The sequence below is a fragment of the Cygnus atratus genome, chromosome 5 (assembly GCF_013377495.2).
Source record: "Cygnus atratus isolate AKBS03 ecotype Queensland, Australia chromosome 5, CAtr_DNAZoo_HiC_assembly, whole genome shotgun sequence".
In the NCBI taxonomy this organism is placed as follows: domain Eukaryota; kingdom Metazoa; phylum Chordata; class Aves; order Anseriformes; family Anatidae; genus Cygnus; species Cygnus atratus.
In genome coordinates this window covers 59,547,347-59,565,732 of record NC_066366.1, presented here as the reverse complement: position 1 = coordinate 59,565,732, position 18,386 = coordinate 59,547,347, and the positions used below count along the sequence as shown (strand labels likewise).

The 18,386-nt window shown below is 43.2% G+C and overlaps 1 protein-coding gene across 1 annotated transcript in view; it reads left to right on the top strand.

The window, feature by feature from the left end:
- Positions 1–18,386, top strand: part of MNAT1 (MNAT1 component of CDK activating kinase) — a 123,863-nt gene that overhangs the window by 71,090 nt on the left and 34,387 nt on the right. The window contains exon 7 of the mRNA XM_035551101.2: positions 14,973–15,094. Within this exon, the coding sequence (XP_035406994.1) occupies positions 14,973–15,094 (122 nt within the window). The remainder of the gene's footprint in view (positions 1–14,972; positions 15,095–18,386) is intronic.

Sequence of the window (18,386 nt, the reverse complement as noted above, 5' to 3'; positions counted from 1 at the left end):
ATGTTGTCATTCATCATTTTACTATTGGAGTGTATTTCTTAGGGAGACAGTCTAATATCCTGCAGCAACTTCATGGCATTACAAAAATAATTAATGGACCCTTTTAGGGCAGTGTATGTTGCTACAATGTGGAATAATACTTCAGTGTTGTAACTGAATGGCGTGCTAGGAAACACTAATCCCTCGTGTATAGTAACAGGAAGTATGAATATTACTTATTAATGATAATATAAAACACCTTAGCACACATGCTTTTTCTGGGCATGTCTACATTTTTGTAAATCACAGTGAATTTTAATTGCAGAAAATTGGTGAGAAGAAAGAAGGATTTGTGTAATTAAGAGGATCCGCTTATTTAAAAGTCTTTAGAAGTTGTAAAAGATAGAACTTCTCTGTATGAGAGGGATGGCTGTTGTGCAATAATGCCCCTTCATTCCCCTTTCATAATAAATCTCAGCAGAGTATTCATCTAAAGGGCTGGATGCCAAAAAGAACAGGTTCGACTTGTCTGTGAGGATTTACACCACACTAAAATGCACAACTGCTTTTGTAGAGGTCATTGTGAAGGTCACAGAGCTCGCATGCACTGCTGAATGAGAGCAGCCTACAACAATAGTGCGAGTGGTTGGACTGTGCGAAATCAATATTTAAAACCTCATATGAAATGTAGCAATAAGCTGGAATCATTAAAACACATGACTTCAAAGCACATACATTGTTTTGCAAGAGAGAAGTGCTCTCTTCCAGGACTTTGCATCTCGTACTCTCTGCTGAATGTCACTCCTAGATGAAAGCGTAAGATTTTTCTCGATTCCTGACAGTTAATGTTGAAATAACATAGTACGTCTAGTATAGGCACTCAAACTATTAACAATTGTATCAAGAGGTTTTCTCTGTCCAGTAGAAAAAACATCATATTTGATATTGATATTGAAGTGGATCTAGTTACCTGAAACTTGCAACACCTTGCTTTCAAATAAGGTCTGAGTTAGCCCATAGGGTCACTATGTCTTTAAATAAAAGATGATGATCATTTCAAATGGCAACCAGCCATTGGTGGGGTTTAGTGCAGAGATTAATTAGTAAACTTTGGAATGCGCTACAGCAAATGGAGCTGATTGGCAATAGCATGTGGAGCAGCAACTGGTGGAAGGCCAGTGCTTCTGAGCAGCAGAGGTATTTCCAAAAAGACTTAAGAGTTCTGTGATGTGTTATTCTTTAAATGGAACTGTACTGATTGCATTGAACCACTGTTTTTCTGTTTATACAGTTTAGTAAATACAGAAATTAAAGAAATCTGATGTGGATTTTGAAAGAAAGCAAGTTTTCTTCTATTGTTTTGATGTGATTAGGTGCATCCCATATTGATGCCCCTGAACATCAATTTACAGAGGATTGTGGTTTGTCTGCATTGCATTTTGCAATTTTTTCTTTTACTGTAAAGGCAAATGTCAAGTGTACTGCCAAATGCTGAGATATGATTTATTCAAATAAGACACTGAAGTAAATACAATTACTTCAGTGGCTATGACAGTGAACGGCTTCTATGGTCTACTTCTTAAAATGGTATGGATCACTGAGGCTGTGTGTTTGTATGATTTATAACTGTCTATCTTCCTTTTAAAGTTTTAAAGACATGAGTAGAGAAATTTGGAAACTATCTCTGCAAATTAGCTTATTTGAGGATGCTTGATCTATTTGTTATGAGTAATGGACCCAATTATCCATAGTCCCTAGTGGGACTATTTTCTCAGTTTGTGCAGGCCAAGGAATTGGGGCTTAGATAATAAAAATTAAAATGTTTTATGTAAAAAAAAAATATAAAATATATTTTTTTAAAAACTACTCTTGAGAGAGTACTTGGAAGCCCTGTATACTTCTTTATATCTCTTATGTTGTATTAGTCTCTTGATGCCCACCTTCGGTTAAAGAGGCATGGTCAAGCATTCATTTAAATATATTTTTTTAAAATCCTTATGCCAATGGATGTTTGCTTCAAAAATGGCCTAGTAATCTGGTAAAATTCATCTTACTATACACTTCCTGAGTACTGAACAAAAGCCTGCCCTCGTGGACTAGCTACCGTTACCACTGAAATAGCCATGTTAAAATTATGACCCAAAACCGAAAGAGGCGCTTGGTCACATAGGATAGGGCTCATCCTGGCCCTGACCCAGAAATCCCTTAAGCACGTGCTGTCAGATGAGGCAAGCAAGTGCTCCTGCTGGCCCGGCTCCCCGCTCTGTTACTCGTCCTTGCCACACGCGGCCTGGTCCCCATGGCCTGCTGAGGGATCATGGCGGCTCCGCGGGCTGGGCCGCGGCAGGTGCCGGTGGCCGGGCCCTGACTGCGAGCTGCCGGAGGACATGGAGCCGAGGTCGGGGTTGTCAGGGCGCTGGCTGCTTCTCTCGAGGCCTGTTTCTGCAAGCCTCAGCTTCCTAGGCCATTGTGTTTATTGCCATAGGTAATTGCAGCGAAACGGATGGGCTCGGTTTACGCAGTCACGTTTAGGCTTGCTGGGCGTTGTTGGACCGGACTCGCCGGCCGCCATCCAGACAAAGCGACCGCTGTGGGGCTGCTCCTTTCGCCTCGAGAGGCTGCCCCGGTGCTTGAAGCTGGGTGGTTTTTGGAGCTGGATCAACACTGCTGAGCCCGTGTCTAAGCCCCAAATAGGTGTCTGATGAAATTCCCTTATAGCAAATAGATTTGTTGGCTTGATGTGCCTGTAAATGAAACCTGCACGTAAATCCACACATGATCGGGGCGTTAGAGACTTGCAAAACGTGCAGTGATAGCATTTGTTAAGAGCTGTTTAACTCTCGTGCTTGATTATTTGTGTGTGTATATGCATATGTAACAAACACCCGTGAGTAAAAAAAGCATCTCATTTAAAAATGCAGCATCTGAGCACTGCAATCAGGTCCCTAATTACTGAGACTCGTTTTTTTTTTTAAACTAAATCTTCTGTGTGTATGTACAGTATACACATCCAAGTACATTGCGAGGCATTACAAATGATTAAAAGCAAACTGTAACCCTTGACAGAAACAAATGTAGGTACATTCTGTGACGCATTATCCTGGCTGGACTGCCGGTTTGCTGTGAGTCAACTGGCTGTATGAATTATAGGGTGCGCATTGTATCACTGAACGGTTGCCTTTTGGTATTGGTTTAAATCTAAGATATGAAAGAATGAACAAAGTCTGAATTTCCTCCTCTCGATAGCACAAACAGTTGCTGCAACTCCCTGCTTCTGCTAATGCCCCGGAGCTGGCTGGCATGGCCGCTCGTGTAGCCGAGGCTGGGGATTAGGCGGCTTCGTAAGGTGAGCTGCTTTTAAGCTCTGGCAGTCTTTTTTCCTTGTAGATCTCGGACACACCAGGTGCCAATGTTCCATCCTAGCAATGAGTGTTTCTACAACACAGCGATGGCTGTGACAAGGAGACAGGAGAGAAAAGTTGATGCGGTGTTGTGGTTTAACTGCGACCTGAGATTAATGTGAAACCGAAGGCAAAAACATGATTTTCACTTTATTATTGGTTGGTAAAAGTTTATGTCCAGAGCTCTAGGGCAAAGCTGTTTAGGCTGGTGGTGATTTAAGCTGTTTGGGTTCTTTTAAAAGCTTTTAGGTATGGACTTGCTATCTCTTGCTGAAAATATAATTTTCATGAGAGTTGCACGTCTTACCTTTCTCTCTTTTGTTAAATCTTGGATGCTTAAATCAAAAAAGCAAATAAGAAAAATCCCACCCTGGATTATCAAGCCAAACATGCTGAAAGCTTCTTGAACAGCTTGCCTTGGCGTGAGGGAATTAACATGGTTATAGTCCAGCAGTGAAGGTGGCTGGGGAGGAGGAGGAGAATACCCCCCCGACTGCCTGCACTTGGGAAAGGAAATGCAACAAAATATTATTATTCATATGAACTCTAGGCTTTCTGATCTGCTCCCATGGACTTCACTGATACGGTATCAGTTACCCCCATGCCTGCAAGAAGGGGTTAGTGTTTCATGTAATGAAGTGGAACGGCGATGCAGATGCGCAGTAGCCCACTGTAGCTGGATGGATGGCTTCCAGGTAGATGGAGGTTTAGGCTGACTGGCTTGCGAGGCAGCTTTTCGTAGTCGGCCCAAAAGCAGCTCGTGCTGGTGAGTCCAGTAATGTGTGCGCGTGCTTAGTCAGTCTCTTGTGTACCTGTATGATTGTACCACTGATTAGACTCAAAAGGCTTGGCAAATCCTATTTGTGTGGGAAGCTTGAGTGCAAAAACTTGCCTAATTTACTTTATTTAAATCAATATAATCCCGCTTAAGGCGTTTTGGAAAGCACATCTAAGTGAACGGTGTTTTAAGTTAACACAGTGTCTTTCGTGTTCACAATAAAAGCTAGTTTCATTTGAAAAGGGTGTGCTTATGGTTACCTTACACAAACTTTTGCCATATTAAAGGTGGAAGGACTCAATTCTCCTGCATGCACGCATTGTCTTTTGTGAAATTTGTACTTAGAAGATTTAATATCTTCCAGTTTGCTTTATGATCAGCAATTCTTTGAACTCGCAAACAAAGTGTGGATAACTTCAAATAGATATTTGAAGTCTGATTCTAAGGAATGCTTATGTTGATTTTTGACCTTACTATGTGAAGTTTGATCTCTGTCTTAAAACTGAGTATTCTAGAAGAAATGATCTGGACTTTTAAAGATATATTTAAAATCTGTTCTTGTAAACTTTAGGAACTTTATTCTGGATATTGTGACGATTCAAACGATGGAAATGTATTCCTGCTCACAGAGGCCCTGATTCAGCAGTTGATCTCTAATCAGCAAAGCTCACTTGCAGCTTTGTACCTTCCTTTGGAAGGTGTAGATCTGTAGTAGTTTAGACTTGAATATAGCATTTTTTTGGTTATTGTGAAGCTCCAGAGAATAGAGAAGGGCTAACGGTGGAAGCTGACTGAGATGATTTAGAGTTTTATATAAGCACATAAAGCTGCAAGTTGTCTTGTTGTGTTTGGTTTTGAAAAGCTCTTATTAACTACTTTGACATCTCGCTTTTATTCTCAAACATCTGCTTTAGATTGTTTGCCATAAAAGTGTAAGAATTAATCTTGCCCTCATTTTTGTTATTGCTACCAGAAACCAAACTATTTTTATTACTTCTTGTAGAGGGATTTGGACTTGATAATTCAGGGTTTAGGAGAAAATAAGTTTGTATTTTTTTTCTCTCCTGTAAGCTTAACAGGTAAAGTTAATTAAATTAAAAATTTTAAGTGCACAAAGATGTTAGGCATGGCCTGCTAAACTGTACTGTAAGCTCTACTTTGCTTTACTTGGCCCAATATTTTGAGTTTTAAGGGAATTCAAATGATCAGCTCATTTTGGTTTGTTTCTCAGAACAGCAGCTGTCCTGAGCCAGGGTAAGACATTTGCATCATCTGTGGAGAGCTTCATGTTTATTTTCCTGTATGGAAATAACATACGAAAGTCAAAGAAATGAAAACTTTCCTATATGTTTAGTCCTTTGATTAACAAATGCTTTTAATGCTTGTTCTTGGGGCTTCCTTTTTCTTGGATTACAGCTCGTCTGTGTTTTTTTTCACTGAGAAGTAAGAAATAACTGCGGCGTGCAATTGCAGTAAAAAAGTACACTGCGTTTGGTATATCACCACATTTCAGGGCATGCTGCTGGTGCGGGCTCATCCAGTATTTGTCAGAGCTTATCTCCCTTTCTACAATGGAAATGTTGTTTTTAAGGCAGAGCTGTCTTGTTACAAGCATGTAGCAGGAAATACTCATGCAGCCTCTGTAACTTGCTCGAAACCTGACGTTTGTGCTGCAGTTGCTTTCACAGCAGTCTCCTCTTTCAGAATGTGTGGCGACACTTGCTTTTTTTTTTTTTTGTACTTGAATACAAGTGTTTTAGCAAAAGGGCTCACGAAGGAGCCAGCGAATGAGGTAAAACAGATGAAGCATCTCCTTATATTATAAACAGATAAATAGGATTTTTCTAGGACTAAGTGAAAAAAAATGTGCGATTGTATTGCAGTTTTGCTGCCAGCTTCTATTTTTCTCTTAAGTGAGGTTGTAGATTTTTCCCAGCAGGAACCGTTCCTTTTTTGCTTGCGCTATGAATGCTTTAGATGTTTCTGGTTATTGTGCTTCATGGAGCAACACAGCCGCAGCCCCTGTAACCGCAGCGATGCGGTGGGGCCGTGGCAGGGCTTGGGTGCACGGAGGGGTCTTTCTGCAGCGCTCTGGGGATCAGCCAGGGCTTGCAAACAGAATTTGATCCTGTGAATTTCCGGGTATCCTGTCCTGTACTGCTAAAATTCAGGTGCTGTTGGAAGTGTGCACCACTGGGAAAGCTGTCACGTGTCTGTAATTCAGGTGTGAGCATCATTTTGATGTAAGCAGTTAAAACAGAGATTGAAACTTGCATGGAAAAAAAACTAAACCTCTCTGGAAGGACAAAAAGCATGTTTTGTGAGGATCTGTGAAAAACACAGTTGCTTCTACCCCAGGGAGTGTTTCATTTAGTTTGACAAAATTAATGTGTATTTTCAAAGCAGTGCATGAACTGTTACATTTGCAGTGTCTCTTCCTGTCACCACGATAATCAGCTCACATCTTCTTGTGCTCTCTGCATGCAAATGAGAAAAAAGGCTAGAAATAAACTGCTTTGCACTTTATTCTAAAAGCGATAATTTCTAAATATGTTGCTAACAGGTTTCAGGTTGTGTTTAAAATTTATAGTAAGTAGTCCACAAATATTGTGCGGGAGGTGTCATGTGCTGCAAATGCCTGGTGATGCTCTCTTCATTTTTCTGCTTTGGACTTGAGTTATTCTAAATGCCTCCTTTTTATCTCTTTGCCTATTTCTGACAATTCATTCTGACTTTCTCTCCTTCTGTTTTTCCTATTCTATTCACATTCTTCTTTTCATCTGCTTTTACTGTCCTTTTCATATTTTATTCCTTTATTTTGTCCCCATGGCTTAAAAAACTTCCATGCTTTCTTTTGCCAGAGTTTTATCACGTTTTAGCAGTCCCTCCTTAAAATCTAGCTATTCAAGGAATCTCACTTTATTTCTTTATCAGTCAGACAAGCCATTCTGGTTGGGGTGTTCTGCATCTTTATCAACATTTATCTGGGTCTAGGCTGTATGCTCAGTGAAATAGGGAATATGTCTGATTTTCACACACGGAATTTCTCATCCTCTGTAGACTGAGGTCAGCTTTCTGTTCGGTTTTGTTAGTTTAAGCAGTCTTTCTTTTTAAATCATCCATCAGACTCTACATTCCTTAAGAATGATATTGTCTAGCTGTGGGTATTTGGGTTGGGGGGAGCTGCTTTAGGGAATCCTAGGAAAGAGCAGGCAGTGGGTACAGCGATGTATCATTGTTTGTCAGATTGTGACGGGTTCACCAATAAAGCAGCTAAGTTTTGCAAGTTCCATTGTTCTGCAGGAATTCCTAAATTATTTTCTTGCATAATCGAGGAGTCTTATCAGCATAACGCCCGGCTTTACTGCAACACAACAGGAACCCCAGCAGGTTCAGCTGTACCGAGACTCGAACAATTGCTGCTGGTTGGTGAGCGATGCACGGCTATTGCTGTGCTGTGATCTCTGCTGGTACGTCTGTCACTCGCTAAATGTTATTTGTTGTGATACACAAAGTGGCATTTGTCAAACTGATTTCTGTTTCACATCCCTTGAAAAATTAGGCCCTTAATGTGGGCATTTAAAACCGTATTATATTAAGGCCTATAATCCTGTAATTAGACTGGCTACAGCAGAGCTTGTGCTTTGCTGAGAGCCAAATCAAAATGATCAAGGCTCCAGAAGTCTGATGGTAGAAATGCAACAAAAGTTTCCTTAATTCTGCTTAATGCTGTAATACTGACAGAGCACACTGGGAAACAGCACAACAAACTGAACTAACGTGGACTCTGAGTCACCCTTAGTGAAGCCTCTCGACAAAAAAATAGAAAGAAGATGCAGGTGTACCCTGAAAAGGGCAATGTCGAGCCCTGAAGCCACTGTAGGACAAAGAACAGTCGAGCTGATGGTGAGGTTTGCAGTCACAACTGCCAGGTATCCGCGTCCCCCACAGCAGCTGGTTCAGGCATGGTTCTTCGGTCCAGCTGCGAATGCCGACAAGGAATCGTGCAAGGCAGAGGAATCACGAGGAATCGTGCAAGGCAGAGGAATCGTGCTAGGCAAGGCTCTGCGGGCCAGGGCAGAAGGCTCAGAGGAGGCTGAGCTGCTGCATGCAGCACGATGCACTTGTAAACCACGGAGTAAGCACGCAGGGGCTGAGGCTGAGTTGGGAGCAAGGTTGTGAAATGAGCCCTGAAAACCAGGGGATGACATGTGGGCTCATTACTTGTGTGAAAATGTCGTTGTGTTTTAATTCTCTGTTTTCAGAAACGGTGCTGTCTTGCGTACAGTGCCGTCCTTTAAACGGTGACGGAGATTTTGAGGAAAGCTTGGCAGAGCTCTGGAGTCTCTGCCGAAAATGAGCGCGTGACGCGGTCCTGCAAACATCCAGACTATCCCCTGAATCATATCTGTGCTTCGACAGCTCGCTGGGAGATGACAGGGGCAAACAGGCAGTGTCATCCACTGATGTGAAGAAAGGGCAAAAGACTTTTCTGTAAAGAGTAGTCACTAAATCCTGCTACTGGCACTGAACCAGCAGAATTCTCTTTCAGCATGTGATGGACGTAGGCTTTCTGCTGAGAGATTAGAGAAATGCGGCTTTTTGGCAGGAGCTTAAAGATAAGTCTGGTCAGGTAATTATTTATGTCAGAAGGTTGTAAAAGGAAAATTTTGGAGGCAAGTATAGCTGAGCACATGCATAGATGTGGTTAATTTCCCAGATACAGGTTTTCATGTAACAAATCACATATGTGACCGTCTTTGTTAATAACTTCTTTGGTGCTGTTGATCTCTGGCTGTATTTCTGCCATTCGTAAAGAAAGCACATTTTTTAAATCCATTTTGGCTTTGAAAATTCAATTTACTGTGGGGGGGGGGGGGAAATCTAAATCTAGTCAGGTTGGTGCTAGGCATCTGAAATCATCTACCCCCAAGAGAAGAGGGGTGTGAATCTTCTATCTTCGCCCTGCCACATGTGGTCGGATTCTGTTATTGAGATCGATAGGAAAACTTAAATTGATCCTGATGATTTCTGTGTCAGATCATTTGTTCTTTTTCTGCTTAGTTACTGGGATATCCCCGTAGTACTTTTTGTAATTGTGTAAAGAAATTAGATTTGTTGTTGGTTTTTGAAAGCAGAAGAAAGAGCAGTTGGTTTCAGATGTTTAAGTGCTTGGAAAAAACCTCACTGGCACAGGAATTTTAGGCTAGGGAATGGAATTATGCATTTTAGTTTGACATTTTTCTTGTTTATTTAAAAAAGCTGTGGAAGACAGGGAGGGTAAAGGTTAAAATAATATTAACTGAGCCCTCCAAATCTATCAGTTTCATTCTCCTTTTCCTGAGTATTACTGTAGTCAAACAAAGTAGTTAATCAGAATCAGATAGCCATATTAGCACTGCTGACACGGATTTGTCAATAGCAAATGGGGAGGGTGGGAACTGAAAAAACAGCTTTTGGCTCCGAGTGCCTGGGATATTTGCATTAAGATTGTTCTCTAAGAAATTCTGTTATCATGAAAACATCTTTCCAACACCTGAATTCTGTCATGAGCTTAAAAGTAAGATGGTTTTCTAAGACAACTTATAGTAAAAAATTCAAGGAGTCTGTAGTATTGTTCTAACATCCACTGGTAAGCACTGGGGTCATTGCAAACCCAAGTGACAGTGTATCAGGAAGGGTCTTCGTTACCCTCCCGGCAGCGCTGCGTGCGATGGAGCCGACGCTTGGGATGCGTTTTAGCAGAGCCGTGCCCTGGCACTGTGCTGGGAGCAGTTTCTTCCTTTCTGGCTGCGCAGGGAGCGCGACCTGATGGCGAAAAGAATTACCCCCAGAGACAGCACTGCTGCAAACTGGCTTCGGGAGACGTAGCACATATCTGCTATTTCTGTTATCCGGCGTGTGCGGCGTGTTCTCTTAGTGCGGTGATAGCAGACCTGGGCAAGTTCCTGAGCGCAGAGAGATGAAAAAAAGCAAAAAGATCAGCTACGTCGTCTGGTCCAGCCACCTCCAGCACAGAAACAGGCATTGTCTGGGCATGTTTTAATGACCCCAATCTCTGGCTTCTGTCTCTTGCCTGGGGATGTTTTTGTGGCATAGCTGTTCCTCCTCTTTCCCCTACTAGTGCATTTTTGGAGTTGTCATTCTCCTTTCCCCTCCTCCTTGGCACTGGAGATTTCTGAGAAGGCTGCTGGTTGTTTTTCTTTTTGCTGCAGAGGGACGGGGGTGAAGAAAGGCAGTGTAGTCTTGGAGGCAGGAAAAGCAAGAGACGGAAGGATGGGAGGAAGGCTGAACGCTTCACCTCGAGCTGGTATTTCTGGAGTCTGTGCTAAAATAACCTCCTCCTGCTAGCGAGCAAACACCAATACACCTGGCATTTGCCGAGCCTCTGTGTGAGAGGTGCAGTGATACACTAGCTCTGGTGCTCTAATAGCCTGAAGTGGGCTCTGATGTTTCCTAAAAGGACCTTACTGGATTTTACTGCCTTTTTGTTTAAAATAAGCTCAGTGTCACTGCAAGGGCAGCTCTTCGCATCTGTGCATATAATCCTTTTTATTTTTTTTAGTTAATGCCATCTTGCATCACACTCTGAAACAAAAATTGGCTACTTTTTTCTTTCTTACTATTTAAACTGAGAGAGAGCTCAAACAATGCATCTCAGTGAGAAGTAAATCAGTCCATTTTAAACAGTCCATTTTATTTGTAATGCAAAGACATTATCCCCCCTCTCCCCCCAATTTAATCCTGTACTCCTTTAATCTAAAACCATACAGTACATGAATGGAAAATCAGTTGCTCGCAAATCCACTGCTGTGCAGTCTTTTAAATAAACAAAGTTCTACGGATAAGCAAATGCCTTCATTCTAATTAGCAGTGTTTTTTGCGGTTCCATACATTCCAAAATGCAATAGGCAGCTACAGTGCCTAAAATAATCCCAGAGAAAACACATGTATGCCATGAAGATAGGGAGTGGGAGGGAGAAGAGGCAGGAAAATCTGTTGTCTGTGTTCTTGGAAACCTTTTCTGTCTCCATTTGGATGCTGTCAGTTTCTTTTACACAAACATTACAGCATCCGAGGGGAATTAGAAATACTTACCCGTGACCACAACGTCAGATCTTAGGTTTGTCGGGAGAAAGTAATGCAAAAGCAGGAGCTTGGACCCGCTGCCTTCATCTCGGTTTTAGCGTGCTAATAACTGTCTCCTAATGCTGGAAGGAGGTAAGGCTGGCTAAGAGATAAGGCCGGCTGTCTAGGTGGAATACAGAAAATTTATAAGTCTTACCTCATAGATGTGAAATGTTTCTTGGATCTGGAAAAGTGCTGTGTAAGTCCGAAGTAATAGTTATTGTCTCATGTGATGTCTCCGAATTACACAACAGCTTCCCCTGTATAGCAGCCATTTCTGAAGTGGCTGGGGACCGCAGGGCAGACACAAAAGGGAGATGCTGCTGGTCAAACGGCTTTTAGCTGGACAAATCGCTCAGACTGAACCTTTTAACTTCACCAAGGTTTGTTGCAAAAGCACCTTAGCCAAACAGCAGCGCAAAGGGGAAAAGCAGCATTTTTCCAACGGTGAACTTTAGTGGTTTCCATGCCAGCTTTTTGCATGGATCTGTGCAGCTCTCGGTGCTGAGACCTCCACGTAACCTGCACGGGGCTGAAGGAGTAGGAACCCAGCCTGCCCAGGAGCCCGCCTGGCCAAGCCCTAAACTTGCACGGCATGGGGTCGGCAGCGTCCATACGGCCAGCTCCTACCCAGAGCATCGACAGAGCTGCTGTGCTCGCGGGGGTTTGACCGAGATGCAGCCCCATTCATCCGGGAACGTATGTTGTAATTCCCGTGCTTCCATCTAGCCCTTTCCCAGCTCAAGGAAGACTAAATGCCAGCTCGTAGGAAAAAGCCTTTACCTAAGGGTCAGACAGCTATAGGGCTGGAGCCGCAGCCAGTCGTGTTTTTTTCCCTGTTGCTAAGTGGAATCTAATCCACGTTGCCAAAGCCCATCAGCTGAAGCTGTGATTTGGGGAAAAGAAAACAAATGAGCTGTGTCACACAGCTGCACGGGCTCCTTGAGGTGCGGATCTGCTGCTGGGCCCAAAGCACCACGGTGGTTTTGCCATGCAGAAGTGTGTAGTGGTTCGTAACGCTTGTACCCTGGCCCAGGGTGTAACAGAGACAAAGGAGAGAGACCCTGCTTTGACACTAAGCACCATAAGCCAGAAACGAGCTGCCAGTGTTTAATGGTGAAAATAATTGCCTATTGGAATAACCTACCTAGAGGATGTGCCTGGACCTTTATGACCTGAAATCTCCGAGTCTGGACTGGATGCCTTTCAAAAGAAGGTGCTTTGCCTGAGCTGACAGTCCTAGGGCATCCTCATTGAAAGGTGAAAGGTAAATTTTCCCTGTGATGCGTACACCAGTGCCTGCCATGCAGGTGGCACGCTGACCAGTCAGCCTCCCAGCGTCCAAGCACAGCTCACTTGCACTTACCAGTTGGGCATCGTGAGAGTAAATAACCATCGCGATCCCTTCTGGCCTCTGGCACCTTGGGAATGCCCCAGAGGAAGACAAATGAAATATTTTCATCCCATCCGACCAGGAGTCCGCAGGCGGAGATGGGCATCTGCAGCCACAGAAGCGGTGGTGGGGTAAGAGTTTGGCGATGAGCCCCGTCCGTTTGTCGAGGGCCCTCCTGCGTCCCATGGCCAATGTCAGCAGAAGTTGCTCTCATTAAAAAAGTGTTAGGAATGCATCAATGGCAACTCTGCTAACAGCGAGCAGCTGTTCTGGTGATGCCCTCCAGAGATGTGGCTCCTGCAATCTGAGCTGCTCCCTTTTTCCACACACAAGTAATTTCCAAAAATATTTATCATGGTTTTGATCTTTGCCTGAAACTGAATTTTCTTTTCTATGGCTGGAACAAAATTCCTCTGGATTTGGAAAGACTGAGGCTTTTCACTCACCAGATGAGGGTGTTCACAAATAAAATGATGAGGCATCTTTTCCCTCCAGTTTGGTCAGAGATGCAAAGTTTGTCAAAGCTGTAAATCTGAAAGTCTTATTTAAGCATTCATTTCTTACACTGGGTGTTACGTGCCCACATCAGGGTAGCTACAAAGTTTAATATTTTCGTGAGCTTGAATAGATTGTAAAGTGACAACGCATAGCAATATAAAAAGACCTTAAAATATCACGAAGCAGTATCAATGCTGAATTTTTAACCTTTATTTCCTACTTTTTAAGTGTGGTCGCCTGGTTTTAACGTTGCAGCAACAGCTTGCGGCGTAGAAATAGCAGCGTGCAGTAGCTTTGGAAGTTGGAGTGACTCATGGCTGACTTGGGAACTTTCTCCACCGCGTTTTGCTTTTGAGCCACTGTCACTGGAGCACTGCTAGCAGCAGCCCCTCCAGGCTCGTCAGCAGTGCAGAAAAAGGCCACAACTCTTTCTCATCACAAACACAAAGCCTTTTCAATGGAGGATGTGAGCTGCTTTTATTTCAGCCTAGCCCCACGATAGCACTTCTCAAGGACTTGCATCTTCAATTTTGTTATCCACTTTCCGCAACTCTCTAAACAAAAATAGCCACGCTACTAATTCAGGAAGGTCATTGTCCTCAACCAGAAATTTAATTAGCAGCTTTCCCTTTCTACTGACTATTTTTCCCCCCCGTTTAGTTAATTTTAACCCAGTGTCCCGCATTAGGAGCCTTCAGCTCCCTGTTGAGGGAGTAGATGCTTTGAGTGGCCCCGGGAACTGAAGCAGAGCAAGTGCTCACCAGTGGGAGCCCGGGTTATGCGCAGCATTATGCCATGGAAAGCTTCCGATCTCCCGTTGCAGACAAAATGTCTACACAAACAATCCTGCTACTTTCCCAAATTCCCGCGTTTTGCAGATGTGAAGGTCAGTTTCTGGAGGGGAAGCCAGGCTGTTTTGGGGGAGATCATCGTGGTCTGTCTTTTTTGCTGCTGCTGCTAATTTTTGTGAGCACCATAGAATACAGTAGAAAATTGAAACTGTGTGAAAGATCAACAAATCAGTGTAGAATGTCATGCAGCAACATCTGTTAACTTTGGCTCTATCTCATATCCTCCTGACCCCTCCTTTGCAGCCACAAGTCTCCTGTTTTGTGAGAGCTTGGAGTGATAGGGACTTGGAGAGGGGGGGAAAAAAGTCTAGCTGTTTCTCAGTGGTCTGAAGGGCTTGCAAAAGTACCATCTGGAATTAAAATTTTATGTTTGTGTGTTTCTGTATTTTTGGTTATGAAACAAATGGGAATTTGCTGAATGAATTAATTGTATTGCACTGTAAAAGTCGTATCTTGAGAGCCATTATATATGGGAGTTTACAAAGCCTGCAGAGAGAAATGAAAGTGGCTTCTCTTTCTAATTAGGGCTTTCAGGAAATCATTGATTACAGAATCTAATAGGCTTGCTCAGAGACATTTGTTTGATATTACTTCTGATAAATGAAATTTTTACCTAATAATAATTTTACTAGTGGCACTGGAAGCAGCTGCTTTCTCTAACACTAAGCCTGCCTTCAGTAAAACTTTCCCCTTTTTTTTTCTACCATGTCCAAATAGTTGCAGCTAATGAAGCATTAATTCTAAACTGTAGATCACAGTAAAAAGTTTAAATCTTGAAGAAGTGAGTGGTGTAGTAGACAGCATGTCCTTAATGGGAATGGTCTTTGTCCAGACCAGCTTAATGGTGTACACTTGTTTTTGCAAAGCATTTAAAAAAGAAATCTAAATAAAACCTTGACCTGCTCTTTAGCAATTTTTACCATATATTTTCTTTTCTTTAACAGGGTCAGCATATTTCGTTAGCTCCCATGCAAAAGCTAGAGGAAGCTTTGTACGAGTATCAACCTCTGCAAGTGGAGACATATGGACCACAAGTTCCAGAGCTTGAAATGCTGGGAAGGCTGGGGTAAGTAACGCTGCAAGTTTTAATTCCCATTTCACAGGGCTGTAGCTGGGACTGTTACCATCTTCACTTTGCCAGGATGTAGGGACTTTTTGTTTTGTTTTGTTTTAAAGGATCTTAATGAAATATTAGACTTCCTGCCCAACCAACCAACATTTTGTTTGGGTGGATAGCTAAAATTTTTGGTCCTCAAGCCTTTATAGATCTATTGAGAGCTGGACTGGATTGCATTAGCGTTTTTAAGGTTGTCCTTGGCAGTCGTAGTGAAGTAGCTGTTCATTTTCAGTTGCACGGTATTAAAAAATAAATAAATAAAAATCTGGGGCCTAATTTACCCAGCTGTAAGCCAGTAAAAATATTAAAGTTGGGCCTTTTGCCACGGAAAAGGGTAGATTTACTTGTCGACTGCTGTCTACAGTCAAACTGCGTTTGTGAGAAATGAAGCACAGAGCTTAACTTTGTCAAAAAGTATAATGTAGGGCTGGTCCAGCAGCTTGGTGGCATCACGGTGCGCAGTCGTGTTTGGAAGGGAGCCTGCTGTGCCTGAAAAATGGAGGCTGGGAAGGCCAAAAGTGACACGTCTGCTCGCTGGAGGGTGTTCACAGCTGAAAAGCAACCTGAAAATGCCCAACCGCTGGGATAGGGAGTGTCCCCAAACTGGTTGTGGCCGGGCTTCCAAGGTCACAAGCACCTACAGCACCTGGAAAACGGTGGGGCAGAATGAACGCACAGAGTGTCAAGGCAAGAAAGAGTTTAAAAATAATAATAATATGTTTATCTTTACCCCAATGGAGGAAACTGAAGCCAGAAAGTACTGAAGAAAGTTGAGACACTTGAGGATGCAGATTCAGAGACCACTGAAATCCTAACACGAACCCTGTTTAGTTTGGTGGCACGGGCAGAACTGCATCTCACACAGAAAATGCTAGAGGTAGATGAACTTTTTTAAACAAATAAGCAACCTAATGGTGCTTTAGAAAATTCAAGGCTGTCTGGAATTGAGATTGTCTCCATTTTTATTGTTTCTTTGTCCTCCTGGTGCCTGTAATTTTTATTATCTGATATCAGGCTTCTGAGACCAAATATTAATTAGCAGTTTAAGCTTGGGCAGAGCCAGATTCGGCCTTCACCACCTGTTTGGATGGAGCACAGCTGTGAGGGACCTCCGGGGCGATGGGAGCCTTGGGGCCCTCTCAGCCCTAAGCCTTATGGCAAGTGAAACAGCTTGGGGGGAGGAAGATGGCTTGTACCAGCAGAGTTCCCAGCCTCTGTCCCTTTGCACGTGCCCCCGTAAGGTGAGTGCTGGCACCTGCATCAGGCAGGAACCCTGCTGTCCATCTGACCGCCCGCGGCTCTGCTCCGGAGGCAGCCCAGCACCTTGCAGGACAACGTGCCTTAAACAGCGCCGTGCATCGCCGTGTCTGCGTGCGTGCGAGAGTCTTCGGAGCAGGATTTGCAAGCAGCACTCGGTCTGTTCTTGGAGGTGCTTTGACACGCGCCTCGTTTTACTTCCCTGAGCCCGAACAGCCCCGGTTGTCCGCTCTGACCCTGCAGGTGGTGAAAGAGTTAAGAGCAGCTGGGTGGCTGTGGCGGCAAGGGGAGGCACGCGGTAAGGGGAGGCACGCGGTGCCCACCGGAAGAGTTCTGCTGAGTCCTGAGGCTGTTTGCAATTCCAAAACAAATACATCGATGCTGTGGGTTCCCAGCTGGTACGACTCTAACCCTATTCCATTGGGTGTCTGAAATACCTTAAACCATGCAAGGCTATTCATTTATATATATTTGTGTTTCTGTGTTTATATGAACTCATGCGCATTTCCTGTTGATGAATGCTTAACTAATGTGCTTTGGTCCCTGGTTTGGGGTTTTTGCAGGCAGCTGCATACAGCTGCCTGAGAGAGGCAGAAGAGCTGGGCACAATGTTAACCACTCCTGCTAAAGATTTTTAGTTTCCTCTTACTTTGGACTTGTACAGAGACAGGTTAAATCTAAAAGAATTTGTAGTTTTCATTCCTTCTTCTTCTTCATCCCCACTTCCATCATCTTTCTGTAAGAAGGGAAGAAGTTTTCCATAGTCCTTCCAAATTTGTGAGTTTTTGTTCACTTTGACCATGCTGTTGTTAGTTGTAAAGTATAGCAACCTTTCATGTTCTTGTTACCAATTTTGCAGATGAAAGTTTGGCCATTTATTACTGCTAAATAGTTCCCTCAAATGTGCAGGCTGCTATCATCTGAGCTTCTGGAGCCAGACTATTGCAAAGACACTGCCAACCTGGAGACTTCCAGTAATCTGGAGACTTTGAATTTTCATCTGGCAGCATAATTTATTGACTTTAGTTTTTGGTAAGATGCAGTTTGTCTTCAAAACACCCAACAGAAAGAGCTTTTTGAATATTCAGATCTTAACCTCTTACCTTCTGCAAGACTTACCTTAGGTTGCAGCATAAACATTGCTATTTCTTGGTAAACTGCTGTAATGGAGGAGACAGCTGGCAAGAAGGTTTCTAGCAAAGAGCAAGAAAAAGGGGTGAATTCTTAAGGGATCATTGAGAACGTTTGCTAGGATTTTTTTTTTTTTAATTAAAAAGCTAGCTTTATAAGTTGACTTATATTATTTGCTCATTAGAATTAAAAAAAAAGACACTGTGTAGTCCAATAAGCTGATTCTGTGTTCTCCCACTGCTCTTCTATATGGATTTTGCATGTTTTGCAAATAAGGAAATTACGTTCAAAATGTTTTTAGAAACTTGTTTTCAGTTTCTCCTGGGGCTGTAAATTTTGTTTTATTCTGTGCACTGCAGAAAAGCATTAACATCCATATGATGCTTTTTTTTGCGGTTGTGTTGGAAGTTTGACGATGATGAAGAAAAATCTTTTTTCCTTTTTTTCTCCGATACAAATGAGCGGTACTGTGTGTAGGGTTTTGTGTCCTTCGTGTCCCGTCCCATTCTTATCCCCCCCCCTTCATTTTTTCTTCTTTTTTTAATTTTTCACATTTTTTGAAAATTGCATGGCTTTCTAGGAGCAATGCCTGTCGCACTGATTTGTAGACAGTATTTAACCTTCTGGCAGGGGGAGGGAGACCTCCTCAGTGTGATGGAGGTTCCCTTGTCTCCCGTGTCTGTGGGGTTTTGGCAAGGAAGTCCCGCGATGGTCCCGTGACCACCACCGGACACGCTGCATCCAGGTTGGTGATGGTTTGCTCTTGGTGGCAAAGAGCACGGCAGGCGTGCAGCCCGTGAGGCCAGCTCGTGCCTGCCTGCACCTCTCAGATGGAAACGGGGCTTGAAAGGAA